The sequence below is a fragment of the Penicillium malachiteum genome (genome assembly GCF_028827825.1).
Source record: "Penicillium malachiteum strain IBT 17515 chromosome Unknown utg000001l:1.0-8184562.0:1.0-8186909.0, whole genome shotgun sequence".
NCBI classification, from domain to species: Eukaryota; Fungi; Ascomycota; class Eurotiomycetes; order Eurotiales; family Aspergillaceae; genus Penicillium; species Penicillium malachiteum.
This window is the reverse complement of record NW_026643094.1, coordinates 1536846-1552685: the sequence shown is the minus strand read 5'-3', so window position 1 is coordinate 1552685 and position 15840 is coordinate 1536846. Positions and strand designations below refer to the sequence as shown.

Here is a 15840-nt window from a genome sequence, read left to right as displayed (position 1 = left end):
GTCATCCATCAGGAGTGCCCAGGTGGTAGGGTTGGGTATGCGGGTGGTAAATTCGAAGAAAGAAGCGCTGGGTAGAAAAAAAGGACGGAGAAAATGAACAATCCAGGTATCGAGAGAAGAGAAAAAGCAAGTAAACCCCAGTGAGGATATTATCTTTCGCAAGAGACGAACAGTCTAGTTGCGCTCAGCTTCGGGACTGCGACTCCGGTTTGGGCTGCGGCTACGACCACGGCCAGCACGGTTTCCCTTTGCGCCGCCCTTGCCCTTGGCAGATGGAGGCGGGCGAACAAATGCGTAATCAACGTGAATCGTCTGATCAAGGAGCTTGGTGTCGTTGAGGTTTTTGATGGCCTCGGTGGCTTCAGGAAGGGTCGAGTACTCGATCAAGGCGTATCCCTAGAATGAAAGTGTCAGTGAGAAGTTTCCATTGTATAGTCACCGGCAATCCTTTATCTCCATTCTATCCCTCGCTAACAAGGCTAATCGTTGCAGCGATATCTGATCCAACAGCAGGATCCAAGCAGTTATGACGTACCTTCACATAACCTGTTCGTCGGTCAAGGTTCAAGTTGAAGTTCTTGATTTCGCCATACTCCGCAAAAAGGTCGGTGACATCCTCCTCTGAAGCTTCTTCGTGAATATTGGACGCAATGATGATCCATCCCTCAATACTGCGCACCGCGACGGCGCCAGATTGGCTGTGAGGTTCCAAACCGCGGCCCTGCTCGGGAGCGTCATCCTGGATGACAGGAGGGTCGACTTCCATTTCGGTGGACATAATGAAGGAATTGACGGGATTGCGGGGTTGAGGATATTGGAGGGGAAGAGGTAGTGTTCATGAAATGTGAACGCGAAATCGGGAAAAGCTTTGGCTGAGTTGCCTTCCATTTTGGGTCTAGCGTCCCCGAACACCACATATGGAGTACTTCATACTTCATACTTCAATAGTATATCAAGCTCGAATATTCGCATGAATTACTCAAGAAAACAGAATCTGGATGATTCTATTTGAAGTTTTGCAGTAGCTCAACTCAAGCATAATATTACTCGAAAATCAAAGTGTCATACTAGCATTGTTTTCACTTTCAAGATTGTTAAGTGCGACTTGACCTAATCAGACAAACGAAGAATGAAACTTATTTGTGTATACCTACAATTAATGGGTGATAGAGACAGAAAAATAGTAGGTATTAGTATGGCGGACTTTGGGATAGATGTATCCTGCCCAGGTGGCAATCATCATTAAGAGGTGGGTCTTCTCGATCCTGAGTGAATAAAGTAGGTGCGAGTCGTCCCGATAGGGACGAAGACGGGATCGCTAATCATTCACTGTTGAGAGAGAAAAGAGTGAGAAGTGACAAGTAAATCAGTGAAGTAAAGGATTGAAATTCTGTTTCTTTCCTTTGCTCAACCCTCACTCTTCCACCCAGCCAGCAATACCCTCCACATTGAACAGCGACAACATCTCTACTCAGTCTCGCGAACCTCCAAGCTCATATCTTCGAGTTCCAGGAGCAGAATCACCATGTATTGGCGCTGGTATGTACCCATGATGATTACATGAAAAACTTGACAAACTAACGTCCCAAACTTCTACTAGTGACGATCCCTCGTGTGGCTGCCAGCAGGCACCACGTCCACCTACAAACGTTACCAGCTTGAAGATGCAAAATCAAGTCACAGGCAAAATAGAAGATCTCAGCTCATCCAACACTGATCTTGACGCAAAATTCGACATCGTATCCGGAACCATGCACCTCAAACAAAAGCTACGACACCCCGAGCTCTGGCCGGACATCCAGCATGAGACATGGATTGAGTTCAATCTGAGGAACAGCGTGTTTGTCAACCTGGAAGGACTGAAGGATAACTCCCTTCTCTTCACCTTCAAGATCAATTCGCCCGATACATGGCATGAAAATGGATGCTTGGCTGGTGGCCCGAAACGGTGTCACTCAGGAGTCAAATTTAAGATCCGCCATCAAGTCAGTGGCTGGATCGCCGATGCGAAGGACGATAAGGGTCCACTGTTCAACCATTTGATCAACTGTCCATGCGAGGAGAGTATTTTACAACTGCGTTTTTCAAGTGATCGCATCAGAGGCTGGAAGACTGCGGCACTGGTTCTGCTCACTTATCGGCAAATCGACACAAGAATCTGGCATCGCATCCGGGACGAGTTGAATCTGTTTGATATTGCAGGTCTCAATTGGGCTCTAGTCCAGAAACAGATCATGTCGATGTTTGTCAGTGTGAACACTGGAGCAGCAAAAGTACGAAACGGGACTCGGAGAGCTATGAAGAAAGCTTCAATTTCGAAGTGAGAACACCGGAATATCGGAACACGGGCCTGGAAAACAAGTTTTACGGCTCTCTCTATGGTGACTGGCCGCGCCCATGGTTTTCGTGCAGGATTGAACGCAGGAGATCTAGGATTCAGAGGCTAAGACTTCATGATGAGCAGGGCTGTATGGGAGAACGAGTCGTATCAACTACAGAGAGGCTACTTTGCCATGGATCTGGGGTGGCGACATTCGTCGAGATATCAATCATGCTAGGGGATTTACTACATATCTCTAGTCAAGATGGAACAAGTTAATAATTAATGTTAATAGCTAAAAGTTGCGAATGGATAGTATTTCAGAAACCTAAGGTCAAGTCCTTGGCCTGTGCAGTTCTATTATCTTTTTTTCTTTTCCAATAGAAGTAATGGAGTGGAGATTTGTCTCCATCTGGTATGCGCTAAAAGACAATCCTCCTCATACGGAGGGAAAAGAACGGAACCAAGAAAGTTCGTTAAAAGTACAAAATGTCGAGGGAATCAAGAGAAAAGAAAAGGTGAAGAGATGATGGGGGCGTATGGCGAGTTGCTTATTTGCGGTTGTTGCCACGCATGCTCAGGATCTGAACCATGCGGACGAAGATGTTGATGAAGTCCAGCTCGAGGCTAACACTCTCGTTGACAACGTCACGCGGGATGATACCACGCTGGGACAGACGAGCGTGGTGCAGGACCTTCTGGACATCGTACAGAGTGAAGCCACCGAAGACAGCCAGACCACCATACAGCCAAATACGCTCAGACCACATCAAAGTACGAGCAGCAGTAGCGGGAAGGACCATTGGGGCCAATCCGGAAAGAGCAACGAGAGTCACACCAGCAAGCAGCGGGCCACCGAGGTAAAGGTACTTCTCCTGCTTGGCAGTAGCGCCAACAAAAGCAATTGATCCCATCAGACCAACGGTGTACATACCGGCACGGGCAAGCAGAGCAGGGTTGTAGAACATCAATGGGGAGAGGAGAGCGGCCTGGGTCAGGTTGAATGCAGTCCAGAAGCCGTACTTCATGACGTAGCTAATTAAAGCGTTAGTACCGTTATTTACGAGTGGGGAATATGCTGCGAAACTTACTTATCCGGGGAAGTGTAGAAAGTGCCGTACATAGAGCCAACGCTGCCAACCAGACCGACACCGAGAACAAGCCATGGGTTCATGGACATCAGGCGGTAGGACCAACCGTTGGAGTGGAGAGCGCGGGCAGCAATAGCAATAATACCAAGACCAAGACCAGTGTGCATGAAAGTTTCGTTTAGGAAGCTTCGCTCGTAGTCAGGCATACCGCCATCCTCACGAGTCTCGCGGTTGAACACAAAGTTGGTAGCCAGAACGGTTCCACCCACAATAGCAGCGCCGTACATCAGCTTCTGACCCATACTGCCACCCTGGCTGGTGTTGTAGGTCTGCTGCATGTAAGTGCGACGGAAGGCATTCTGAAAAGCCTGGCGGGACTTGGCGAGGACCGAGGCAGAAGCACCGAGGGATTGAGTAGCCTGGGTGGGCTTGATTGGAGAGTTGTGGATGAAGCGAGCGGTATTGGAAAGCTTAGGCACTTGGTGTAGCGCCGAAGAGACAGCGAACGGGCGCCGAAGGAAAAAAGCCATGGCGACGGTGATGTCGAAAAGTGAGATGAAGTCTGAGGGGAAGAAGAACCTCTCCAAATATATCCGCGGATGATATCAGGCCTGAATCCTGATTACTCACATCCGGAATACCGGCTTCTCTTAACTCCGAAGCTTCCAGAATCAATCACGTGACTTTACAATAGTTACTCTTCCATAGTGGGGGGAAGGCAGCTTGTGAAGACCATATGACCATATGTTACGTGAGCTATTAACCATGACGCCACAATTGGAAACGATCAATATCCCTCATCTTCCTAATGCGCCAGTGCATGTGGCATTGTACCGGAATGTGGAGAATTCTGCCTCTTTGCGCCAGCAGCTTCTTGCTGGTAATGCCGATTTTGAATATGCACTAATTGATGCGAGCATGGTGGGTGAATAGTGCCATATGCACCTGAAATCGCAAGCTAAAAAAATGCAATTGCTTATAATACTACTATATAGGTTTTGTCATGTCAACATGCAATTGCAGCTATATTTAGAGCTGTCAATGACTACTTGAACAATCGTCTGAAATCCCACAATGTGCATTCGGAGATTGTTATCTCCTTCAGCCCCGCTACTAATGTGAGTAGTTAAATTGGAACGCAATAGAATATCCATGAAGCCAGAAATAAACTAACCTCATTAGATCGCTGAATCATTTCGCAAATTTGGCATTACTGACTCCACCAAGGATTTGTTGGTGGTGAAAGTCTCCGTCTCCTCGGAGATAACTCATGACTCCGTTGCCGCACATCTGGAAAGTTCTGTGGTCGGAACCTCTGTGCCTTTCGACGACCAGTCACTTTCAGAGATTTCTGATATTACCAAGATCAAAAAGGCCTACAAGCTTGGCGCATTGCCTTCCTTTGGTACAAAAATAGATCGTGCACAGACTAAAGCTCCCACTGATGATGACGTCAAACGACGACTTGAGCTGTCAATTCTGGGTGCCATTGCTCTCCGTGGATCATGAGAGCATGCCTCATCAAATACCAAAACATATTTTTTTTATTATGAGGAAGTCAGTCAGAGAAAGGACAAGCTGAAGCCGACACTCAAATCGACATGGAAACAGCATGCTTCCACTGAGAGCTCTAGTTTCAGCCATGAGGTCATTATGCCTATGAGTTGGTTATACTGCAACGGCCTCCATGCAATGGAGTGATATCACAAATCACTCTGGATTTTGCTGCACTGTATATGCGTGATTCATTCCAAGCTTGATCTTATGCATTCCTGCCAGCTGTTACAATGGCGGGGGAAAATCGTGTTCAAAGTCCCAATACCAGTGAACAATGGACTAAAAGTTGATTGAAATCTCGCTTGAGCTGCTCCAAAGCATTGTTATCGAATTAGCCAGGTCCTCAAGCTGAATTCCCCTCACTGGTATGGGCATAGTACATATCGCCGCGAGCGCTGGTGGTTAGACCAAACAAGCAGCCCATTCAAAACCTGATTAGCTTGTCATTTTCTCTCAGACAATTCCGATAGGAGATGCGTTTACCACATACTATTCCCATATCATTTATATGTAGCTGAAAGCGAGCTCCAACTGGATGCTCAATTTTACCTAATAGTAGTAAGTAGTACGGACGATAGCCGCATTTACTACTACATAGTAATAGGCTAAAAGCGTTCAAGTTAAACAGTAGCACCTATTAAAAGACTACCTGAGACTTTGGAATAGTACCAGCTGCACTAGAAAATTACAAGGCTGAGATACTTACCATAAACATTTTTCTTGTAAAGGGGATCGATCCTCTTGAAAAGGAAGGGCCAAATACCGTGCGTTGCCCGGAGTGACTTGTTATCGTCCCGATGCGGGCAACCCCAACTTGACCGACGCGCTGATCTTCGTTATCGCAGTGTCGCGAATCGCGATCTATCATAACTATTTTATCTTGCAATCTATCGCAAAACTTGGCCCAACATCATTCAATGATTGAGTTATATGCAACGGCGACATTGCTTCTCATGGCCGGACCCCGCTGCAGCTAATCATCAGATCATAATTTGGCGTCGTCAAGCTCGACACTCATAATAATGGCGAGCGTTGCAGAGGCTATCATTTTGTCCTCTTCTCCGACGCTGCCTATGCGAACGCCCACGAAGAGTTCGAATAATCCCAGCAAGCTCCCGGATCCATCGCCACTGGATCAAGCGCCACCGCCCTTGCCATCGCCCTCCAAGCTACCATGTCCGACGCGATCTGGATTCTTCCCCAAGTCTAAGACGACCGAGAAAACAACCCGGAAGAAACGTCAGCCTGCGAAAAAGGCAGAAAAAACCGCTCCAGATGAGAAGGATGTCTCTAAAGCACCCCCGAAGACGAAAAAAGCTACGACGGAACCCAATCGAGACCCGGAGATGGGATCAATTGACTCCAGGGATAACCTCGCGAAGAAAGCTCTAGCGAAGAAGAAAAGTGCACCCCGAACAAGCAAGAAGGCGAAGGACGTTGGAAATATGAAATTGTCTGGCAAAGTCAGTAAAGCAAGTGACGCTTCTCAGGCAACGACAGAGGAGAAAGCAGAGCCGAAGTCTGGTTCCAAAGCAAAAGCCGCCGCTGAATCCGCTGAGACCAAAGAGCCTGAAGATTTGAGCTTAAACGAAGCTTTGAAATTGGACGAAGCAATGGCGAGACGTCGTGACTGGACTCCTCCGAAAGAGACTCCCCTGATAAACGTTAGTGCGGAGGACGAAGCGCCCGAAATCCGCGAAACAGGTGGATTTGGCAGTCTGCTTTCAGACTTCAATTACGCTGGCAGCGCGTCAGACTCTTGTGATATTGGTCTGAAAGTAGACAATGGAGGTCCAACAAAACGAAGAAGAATCGAGGTATGTGAGAAGAAATTTGGCAACCCTCTTTTGGTGCTGAATACTAATGCCCCGAAGCTGGTCGATCCTACATTGCAATCCATGATTACAGGAAAAACGGGCACAAAAAGATCAACAACTAGCTCACCAACCAAAAACAAACCTCCAAAAAGCCAGAAGAAATTCACCACTCTAACGGCTAGGATGACAGCGCAATATGCTTCAAACGAAGTTTCACACTCTGACTTGATGGAGGATGTCTTGCCGGACATCAGCAAAGCCAAATCTCGTCGAAAAGCCAAGTCGGCAGTGGAGGAACCTTCATTTATTGTCCTATCTCCCGAAGCCGCTACAAAAGCTTTGAATGACCAGGATCTTATCTTCGGTACTTGTAGTCAGCTGGAGAGAGAAGATTCTCCAGAAACTTTGAGAGAGCTGCAACAAGCTATTCGCGAATCTGAAAGTATTTCATATAGCGGACAGATCATCGGGTATGGTACGCCTACGCGCCTGGGAGCTGGCTTGACAGGCACAAAGAACTTGTGGGGAGTTGCATCTCGAGACGCCAGCGGAGCTTTGGTTCAAGCAGAGAAAAAAGCGCTTGCTCCTTCAAAAGAGGCTCCCTCAAACGTATCCAAGACCAACACAAGGAATCCTCGAAATGTCTCCATAGGTCTTGAGGATGATTGGCTCGATCTTGATCTTGATATTGACACACCTGTCTCTTCAAAGAATACCTCACAGCTGCATCAAGGAGCCTTTCCACTTGCCGTCAATGAGCAGCCACCGCTTGGCACAACCATTCCAGCTCCAGCTGGCAAAAAGACAGCTGGACAGCCTGCTTCGAGTAGCCAGCAAGCTGACTCACAGCGGCCTTCCATGCCGCATTATGCTGGATTCACAGATGCCGAACTGTCAAAGCAAGTTGCTACCTTTGGATTCAAGTCTGTAAGAGGCCGCAAGAAGATGATCGATCTGCTCCAAAAGTGCTGGGAATCTAAGCATGGGATTAGTGATATACCCGCTGAAGTCCAAGCACCAGCTCCGAAAAATGATACGCAGAAAACGGAGCCAGCTCAAAAGCCAAAGCCCAAGAGCAAAGTGAAAACCAAGTCTACTATATCTTCGACGGCAAAGGACAATGCAATTTCAGTCTGTGAAAATGCTTTGGTCAGCCCAAAGAAACAGCGGAAGCCGGCGAAAGCTCCTGCGCCCTCTCCATCATTCATCGACGTTGATGAAATTCAAGACTCTGAGGAAGAGATATTTTTATCACCAAGTCGAGTACAGCAACGATATACCCCTAAGTCTGGCCGCTTATCCCCAGAACGTACGCTGGACATATTGACCAACATATCGCATAAATCCCCCGCGAAACGAAAGCCCTCTTCCAGGGGACCAACCACCAAGACCACAAAGACCATCAGGGCCACCAAGAAAACAGCAATATCTGCGCCAGTTGTTGCCTCTGACCAAGCGACTGCATCCAGACAGCAAATCTTGCCTGACTTATTGACCCAAATTACCAAAGCTGTGCGGGTACAGCCAAAGCTCTCCCCATCATCTTCTTCTACAGGCAGTCGCAAGTATCCGACGTGGCATGAGAAGATACTCACGTACGATCCAATTATTTTGGAAGACCTTGCAACATGGCTGAACGTCGAGGGACTTCGGCTTGTTAACGAAGATCGCGAGGTCAGTCCATTAGATGTGAGGACATGGTGCGAGAGTAAAGGCATCTGCTGTTGTTGGAAGCAAAACGCAACCTGGTGATGGAATTCCAGGACCACAACCTTAGGCTGCAATACATGTCCTGTCTTTACTGTATATTATCGCTTCAATTACATACCTAGGCATACAATTTGATGAGATGGTACAAAGAAATCATCCAGCTCTTTTGCTCCAGTCTTAAAACTTTGATCAATGATTTAAAGAAGCCGTAATACGATGAATACGCCCTTTGGTTCGAAGGTCTGATGTCAATTTGAAAGTTGAACATCGATTTACAACATAAACATTGAATCTGAGATGTCATAAATTGATCTTGAAATGATTCGAGCGATTAAGAACTATTGAAAAGATTGAAAACTTCGAGATTATTATATCTGTTATTGGGGATGAAAATTGAGGTTGGAGCTGAGAAAAAAGAAATCAATGATAATGGTTACAGCCTGAGGTGGACGGTGCTATTGAACCTCCACTGCTGAAGCGAAGTAAGCTTAAGTTAGAATATAGCCTGGGCATGACCTCAGTCTCAGTCTTCCTTCAAGAGCTCGAAGTGATGGGGTGTGTTTCTATGTATACTTCGAGGTCTTACTTATATGATGTAGAATTCACCTGTGCATCTCACCTGAGGCAGGATTAAGAGCTCACGTGCGTCATTTCCTCATACATCGATAACTGCCACTTGTAGGCAGTCATATCACCTTGGCAACTTCAACCTTACATACCTCTAAAAAAACAACCATTCTACCCAAAAAGTCCCCAAGAGGCGAGAGAAAAAGCTGTATTTGAAAACAATCACTATCATACAGAATGAATTGACTTCATACACATTTTATGCAACCAATAACAAGTCCGGTGACCCAGTGCGCGGCCTATCTACCGATTTCTCATCATCCAACGTTGGAAGGCCCATAAACCTCCTTTGGACGACATAACGACCGAAAAAACTGCCACAATCCACATATGAGCTGTGTTTATTGTAGCCAGCCATCTGGCAGTCGAATGATTGTTGGTCAAACCGCTGTCTGCCTACTCGGGGTTGTTGAAAGGGCTCTCACCCTAGAATTAAGAAGCAGTTAGTTAGAGAACACAAACATGAAGATGTAGATATAAAGTGAAAGTGAGTGATGGGAACCACGATTTTAAGACCTACCAGGCTCGGATTTGGGAAACTAGCACGAGTGAACCCATGATGATGGACTTCACTGGCTGCCCCCGGGTGGTTCATTCGATGGATTTCCAGCATCAAGGCCGTGTTTTCCTCCTGCAGGTACCGATTATTTTCCAGTGCAGTCTCAAGTCGCTGAGAAGTTTGAACAAGCTCTTCCTGTGCGGCTGCAAGCTCGCGCCTCAGCTGACCGGCTTCACCACGAATGAAGGTTTCGTTGGTGACCCGGTCAGTGACCTTGCACGGAATGCCGTCTACCCAGCATCCCAGACAAGAGCCATCAGCCTGGTCGCCTCCGAGGTCACAGCGAGCCTTTCGCATCTGTAATTGTTATCATGATTAGTATTTATGTTATCTTGCCTTTTGGTAGTGGATGATTGGATCATGGCTCGGTCTTACCTTGCATCTGTCGCACGCCTGACGGCAGCGAGTACTTCGTGCCTGGTCTTGGTGCTGTTTCTTGCGGACCAACTCTGACCACTCTGGCTCAGGCTCGTTGCGCTTGCGGCGGGTCTGCTTTGGTGCGTTTTCCGCCTTCTTTCGCTTGGATACCTGCGGAGTGCGACTAGTGCTAGTGGTAGACATGGCAGGCTCCGTAACTGCAGGCTCCACAGATGAGGCTTCCATTTGGTCAGAAGCTTGAATGTTTGTTGCGGTCAGTGCTGCCTCTTCAGACGGGGTGGAAAGAGCGTGGAAAACAAGAGAAGAAGTGACATCCATGTTGAGACGAGGGTTGGTGGAAAGGAGATCGATGAATTTCGAAGGTGACGACGAGGAGTGGCCAGAAAGGTAGCAAAGTCTAGGTATAGGAAAACAGATTTGGTCAGAACGTCTCCAGAGGAGAGCTTCTCAGAATTTGCTTGGAGAGTCTGAACTTTTTTGTTCGGTTTGGAGGATGGAAGAGTATGAGTTGTGATGGGATTTTGGAAGAAAGCAAAGTATGAGTCGCGGTGAAGTATGAATCGTGGTAGGTTTGGGGGAGGAAAGATGGGACAGCTTAATGTGAGATCGCAAAGTTATACTGACTATTGAATGTTTCTATTACTTATTCAACATTGAAAATACTCAAGATTCCATATTTCGAAATTAATATCCCTCGCGAATTCATGATTTAGGGATAAGGAAGGATAGAGAGATATCAGGAGTCTTCAACTACAATTTACAAGTGAATTTAATGACAATGAAGACAAGGAGCACAGAGAGAATTTTGAAGAAAGAAAAGAATAACAATGATGGACTACAAGTCCTGTGTTTAGATGTTTTGCTTAAGCTCATATGGCATAGAGGGTGATGGATCAAGTGTCTTCAAATATTAGCTCACATGGGTAGATCAGTGGCCATTGACATATTGTGTGTTTCTGATAGGAGTCAATATTTCAATCATGGATTTCTTTATGTTGGCAGCTCGCAGATCCGTGTGTTCCAAGGTTGGATCATGATCAAGTTCAAGTTGAGATACCCCAATGAAAATTGTTGCAGATATACTATACGCTCGCAGGATTAGGGAGGAGTGGTGCGGCGAAAGGATGAAGAAGAGAAGGACTACATGTTGGAGCTATTCTAAGGTTAAGGTGACTCGGACCACATGGCTTTGGTCTGATACATATGAAACATTTTGAGTCATGAATGAGATACTTGGTATACATAGCTCTTTGATTCTGGTACCTAGGTACTATGAGTATCTCAAATGAAGAGCCCTGGAGGCTTCCACTGGGCATAGTATACTAGTACTTAAGTAATGCATAAACATGAATTACTGACATTATCTCCAGGCAAAAGAGACAGGCGAATACGTTTCAGGAGACGAGAACTCAATGACGAAAAAGGGAACATTTTTTGACAAGAAAAAAAGGCCGTAAGCAGTGGCAGCATTATCTTCGTAAATAAATGGCAAGAATGAAAACCTCATATCCTGAGAAATTAGATATAGAAAGCGACCATATGCGTTCAGTCTGGGAACTCCAGCCATGCTCAAGTAGCTTAAGAACCAGGAAAACGGAAAAACGAATCCAAAACCCCATATTTCGGAAGCAAAGTAGCCCAAATCCGGAGCCCAATCTATACGTGTAGAAGCCAACCAAAAAACGAAAAAAGCGTGCCCGCCAAAGAAGCCTGAACTCCCAAATGATGTGAAGACGTCCATAGTAGATCCAAGGTGACAAAGTGAGGAAACTGGAGAGAGATACATGAGAGAAAAGTGAAATTATCGCAAATAATTAAAATTTGATGCGTTCAATCACACCAAAACGACGGATGTTACTGTGTGCATGCTCAGCCCCAGACACCCAGGCATCCAGGGCTCAAAATTTGAAACTTGTGATTTTTCTGCTTTATCGAGAATGTCGTGCGTTGGAGGCAACGATCTGGAACTCGACCCGTGGCTCATATCGCATGGCACCACCATCTTCAAGCCAAGGGAGAAGGTTCTTGCATTGGCTCACGTCGAAGGACTCAAGTTGGTGGCAACCCTCGGCAACAGCTTCCACACCAACTCCAGTAACACGAACGCAACCACGGACGGATAAGTGTTGGAGTGAGAGGAGGTGAAGGCCAATGCTGCGAAGAGAAGGATCGGAGATCGCTGACCCACAGAATGACATATTGAGATACTTTAATTGAGAGCACTGGAGTGCAAGAACTTCGGTCGCTGTATCAGATAAGGCGCAACAAAAGGACTGAGTAGAAGTGTTAGTTTCTATCCAAATGAGATGCAGAGCAAGAATCCTCTTACCAAATCCAACTCTTGGAGCTGTTTAGCCGCATTTGTCAGATGAACAATGGCATTGTCCGTTAGGTATGTGCAGTCTGCCAAGCAAAGTCTGCGTAGGTTGGTGAAGCGGGCATTACCCCAGTACTGAAATCCTTGATCCGTGATTGTTGTGCAGCGTGTCAAATCCATCTCTTCGATTCGTCCCGCTGCATGAGATGCAATGTGGTGCATAGATCGATCTGTCACATGTTTGCAATATGAGAGTGTGAGTTTCTTCAATTCTGGACAGCCATAAACAAGGCTATCTGAAGTTTGAAAAGTGGGCTTGATAGAAGCACTTTTACCCTCAGTGGGCCTTTGGTTTCCGGGAATTACCCACCCAAGAATACGGGCCATGAGGGTATCACCAACTTTCCGGCAATTGCTCAAGTCGACTTCCTGTAGACCAGTGGCTTTGCTAGACATATCCAGGATTGCAGAAGCTGTGACATCCCAAACACTTTTCATCTTCCATATTTTGGAGTTTGGTGCACAGGTAGTCGCAAGAGCATTGAACCCCTCATCCGTAACATGAAAGCAGTTATTGATGTTAACCGAGCGTGGTCTGTTACCCACAAATGGGCAAATGACCTTCACGAGCACTTCATCGGTGACTCTGCGGTTATAAACACTCAAGTCCAAATCCTGGATCACTTCTTCTGATGTGTTCAGAATTTCAGACCAGTGAGATGACACAGCACGTAGTCGAAGAAGGTGGTGGAGTTCCAAGAAACGGAAGATATTCAGCAGCACACTGTCTGGGAACACACCATAGTGAGCACCTGCAGGTGATCGAGAGACTTTTTGCGATTTTGAGAGATCGACACTTTCCGGGAGCGCAAATGAGGATGAGCTGGCAGATCGCGGTTCAGGAGGTGAGTATCGCTGATGTTCGCCAGTCATTTCTTCTGGTGTCAATGGAGCCACTGAACCACGCCGACTTCGAAGCCGGACTTTGTCCAGCCCAAGACTCAGATACGGGTCAGGATCTGAAGGTCGTGCCAAGGGGTGCTCTTGATCCTCGCCTGAAACAGATTGGTGTGGACCATCGAGCTCTGTCTCCGTCAATGTCAATAGAGGCATAGACTTTCTGCGAGAAGACGTGAATTTGAATCGATCATCAATATTCAAGTCGCGCATTGAAGAGGGGTCCTCGATCGCGTCGGTCATAACCACGTCGCCGTCCGAAGCTGCCTGCAGCCTCTCTTGGGCAGTCCGCTCGACCTGTTCCTTGATATCAATGGGGCACATCTCCCAGAACTTGGATAGTATGTCGCCACTAAGCATAAGACATTCAACAGAGGTGACTGAGCGAACAGTTGCAGTTCTTCGGGGAGCCAAAGCTAGGCTAACCACTTCTCCAAAGTACTGGCCCTGTCTGAGACGCGCTTTAATTTCGACACCAGAGTGACTAACCCCATTAGTCTTGCCATTTTGTTCATTCACTGGCCGCTTTTCAGTCAAAACCTCCACTTCGCCGCGGACGATGAAATAAAGTTCACGGCCCTGGGTATCTTGCTGAATGATATCGGTGAATGGAGGGAAAGAGGAGGGTTGGGCATTCAATCCCAAGAAGTGAAGAATATCGGCCGGCAATCCAGAGAAGAGAGGCAGTTCTTTAAGCAAGAGACGCACGTTCACCAATCCGTTAGCTAGAGCACTGGCCGCATCGCGGCGGCCCGGGCTCGGTGATTTCCGCTTCTTATGCACGGACTTGACACTTAAATCATCGTCTTCTGCAACGATGAGGTCTTTGGAAAAGCTTTCTCGCAGTCGTTTTGAGCCTCTCCGCACACCGGTTGGACTCGGTTCGTCATCTACGGCTGGTGCCGATGTTTCTTTCTTTTTCTTTTCTAGAATCATCAATCGCTCTTGAGCCTCTTCCATAATTGCGCGCTCAACCTCTGGAAAGCGCGGTAATATATTTCGAAAGTCGTCCTTAGAGAGCACGACCAGCATGCATCGGGTGCGAGCAATAATCGTCGCGGTACGTGGCCGATCCATTAACACACCAATTTCACCAAAAAATGCCCCAGGCTTCAACTCAGCATATATACTTTCGCCATCACGCGATGTTACTGAGACTGCACCACGGACCAACCAGTAGATTGCCCTCGCATCGTCGCCTTCAGTCAGGATGTAGTCATTCGGGGCATGGAGTTGTGGGCGGAGGTGCTGTCCGACTTCGATCAAGAAGGATTCAGGTGTGGCTTGAAAGAGGGGAACGATCGCAGACGATCGACCAGTTCCAGGGGCAGCGCTTTAATGTGGGAGGAGGCTAAGGGCGAAGGGCGCGCAGGTCGGTTCGGGTTCATCACCGAATCGAAGGAATGTATAAGGGACAGGTTATCAGACATGGGCGAGACGGCCTTCGTTGGCCCGCCGCCGGCCCTGCCATGGCGACGCATATCCGATCACAGATATAAAAATTTGAATAGACAGGTTCAACTTTAGACAGGCATAGACCCAGAGGAGCGTCAATAAAACGATGACGTCGACGAAAGCAGCGCAGATGTTAAGCTGGTCGTCGGCATTCTTTCCACGCCCAATGGGTTAAATTGAGCACTAACAGACAGACATCACCAGATGTAGTGGGTGAAGTTGGGTGGGGTGTGGGTTAAGGAAGATGTTCAAGAAGAAGATGGGGAAGTTCTCTCTCTTCAGGCGAAAAAGGTGGGGGGAAAGGAAGGACTCAGCTACGTCAAATGCGGTTGAGCTCCACCGATCATCTGGAAACCTTCGGAAACTCTATGGGAACCCGCTGTCGGAAAGCTCCACTATTTGACCCTTCTATGATGATTGTAAGAATCTCACACTACAAGAAAGGAATGGGATCAAAAGAGAAAGAAAATTTGTATAGGTCTAACATCATGGTGGGGGCGGCTTAGAGCGGTCAATTGTGTTCGGATCGCCGCATTGCTTCGGGGCCTGCAGAGAGACGGTGATCCTCCCCAACAGTTCATGCTAGTAGATTGCTTTTATCTGCATGAGATGGTATAATCTTGCCTCATTTGGTTCATTTGAAGACTCTATGGAATTTATACAATTGTAGGGGAAGAGCAAGAACTATCTTAGTGCTTAGGGCAGTTCTTACACCAAATCCGGTTATTCCGCCTAAATAGGAAAAAGATTCCAAGGGATTACCTCCTTACTTAGAGAGGAATAGGGTAGGTTCTCATAGAGACACCCAAGTCCAAACTATGTACTTTTGATCAGGAATTGTGCCTGAGCTAATGCAATCAACGCCCACTGACATACATACAAGTCAGGTGGACACATCGAGGTCACGTGCCAACCATGAAGAAGAAAGAGATAATTGAAAAAGTGACAAAAGGGTATCAAACAGTAAAAGATATACAAATCAGACATGAAAGCAGGGCAAAAAAGAGTGGAGGGTATGCAATTATGCAAACAATGTCGCCGAGATGCCTCTG

General features: G+C 47.0%; 7 protein-coding genes across 7 annotated transcripts; 3 read left to right on the top strand and 4 right to left on the bottom strand.

Annotated features, from left to right (window-relative positions):
- Positions 1–174: 174 nt before the first annotated feature.
- On the bottom strand, positions 175–778 carry N7483_000591 (RBM8 family RNA-binding protein; the record flags this gene model as incomplete). Its single annotated transcript, XM_057084029.1, has 2 exons — positions 175–396; positions 536–778. The coding sequence occupies 2 exons, from the start codon at positions 776–778 to the stop codon at positions 175–177; spliced, it is 465 nt and encodes a 154-aa protein (XP_056950178.1).
- Positions 779–1525: 747 nt separating this feature from the next.
- Positions 1526–2324, top strand: N7483_000590 (uncharacterized protein; the record flags this gene model as incomplete). Its single annotated transcript, XM_057084028.1, has 2 exons — positions 1526–1539; positions 1601–2324. 2 exons carry the CDS (start codon positions 1526–1528, stop codon positions 2322–2324), a joined length of 738 nt encoding a protein of 245 aa, XP_056950177.1.
- A 547-nt stretch (positions 2325–2871) lies between these two features.
- On the bottom strand, positions 2872–3941 carry N7483_000589 (Bax Inhibitor family protein; the record flags this gene model as incomplete). The annotated part of the gene is made up of 2 exons (XM_057084027.1): positions 2872–3355; positions 3412–3941. The coding sequence occupies 2 exons, from the start codon at positions 3939–3941 to the stop codon at positions 2872–2874; spliced, it is 1014 nt and encodes a 337-aa protein (XP_056950176.1).
- A 214-nt stretch (positions 3942–4155) lies between these two features.
- N7483_000588 (EKC/KEOPS complex subunit CGI121/TPRKB) lies at positions 4156–4920 on the top strand (the record flags this gene model as incomplete). Its single annotated transcript, XM_057084026.1, has 3 exons — positions 4156–4332; positions 4407–4529; positions 4594–4920. 3 exons carry the CDS (start codon positions 4156–4158, stop codon positions 4918–4920), a joined length of 627 nt encoding a protein of 208 aa, XP_056950175.1.
- A 1070-nt stretch (positions 4921–5990) lies between these two features.
- Positions 5991–8537, top strand: slx4 (the record flags this gene model as incomplete). Its single annotated transcript, XM_057084025.1, has 1 exon — positions 5991–8537. The coding sequence occupies one exon, from the start codon at positions 5991–5993 to the stop codon at positions 8535–8537; it is 2547 nt and encodes an 848-aa protein (XP_056950174.1).
- A 981-nt stretch (positions 8538–9518) lies between these two features.
- On the bottom strand, positions 9519–10377 carry N7483_000586 (uncharacterized protein; the record flags this gene model as incomplete). Its single annotated transcript, XM_057084024.1, has 3 exons — positions 9519–9548; positions 9643–9978; positions 10057–10377. The coding sequence occupies 3 exons, from the start codon at positions 10375–10377 to the stop codon at positions 9519–9521; spliced, it is 687 nt and encodes a 228-aa protein (XP_056950173.1).
- A 1610-nt stretch (positions 10378–11987) lies between these two features.
- N7483_000585 (uncharacterized protein) lies at positions 11988–14814 on the bottom strand (the record flags this gene model as incomplete). Its single annotated transcript, XM_057084023.1, has 3 exons — positions 11988–12332; positions 12389–14616; positions 14643–14814. 3 exons carry the CDS (start codon positions 14812–14814, stop codon positions 11988–11990), a joined length of 2745 nt encoding a protein of 914 aa, XP_056950172.1.
- Positions 14815–15840: the final 1026 nt, after the last annotated feature.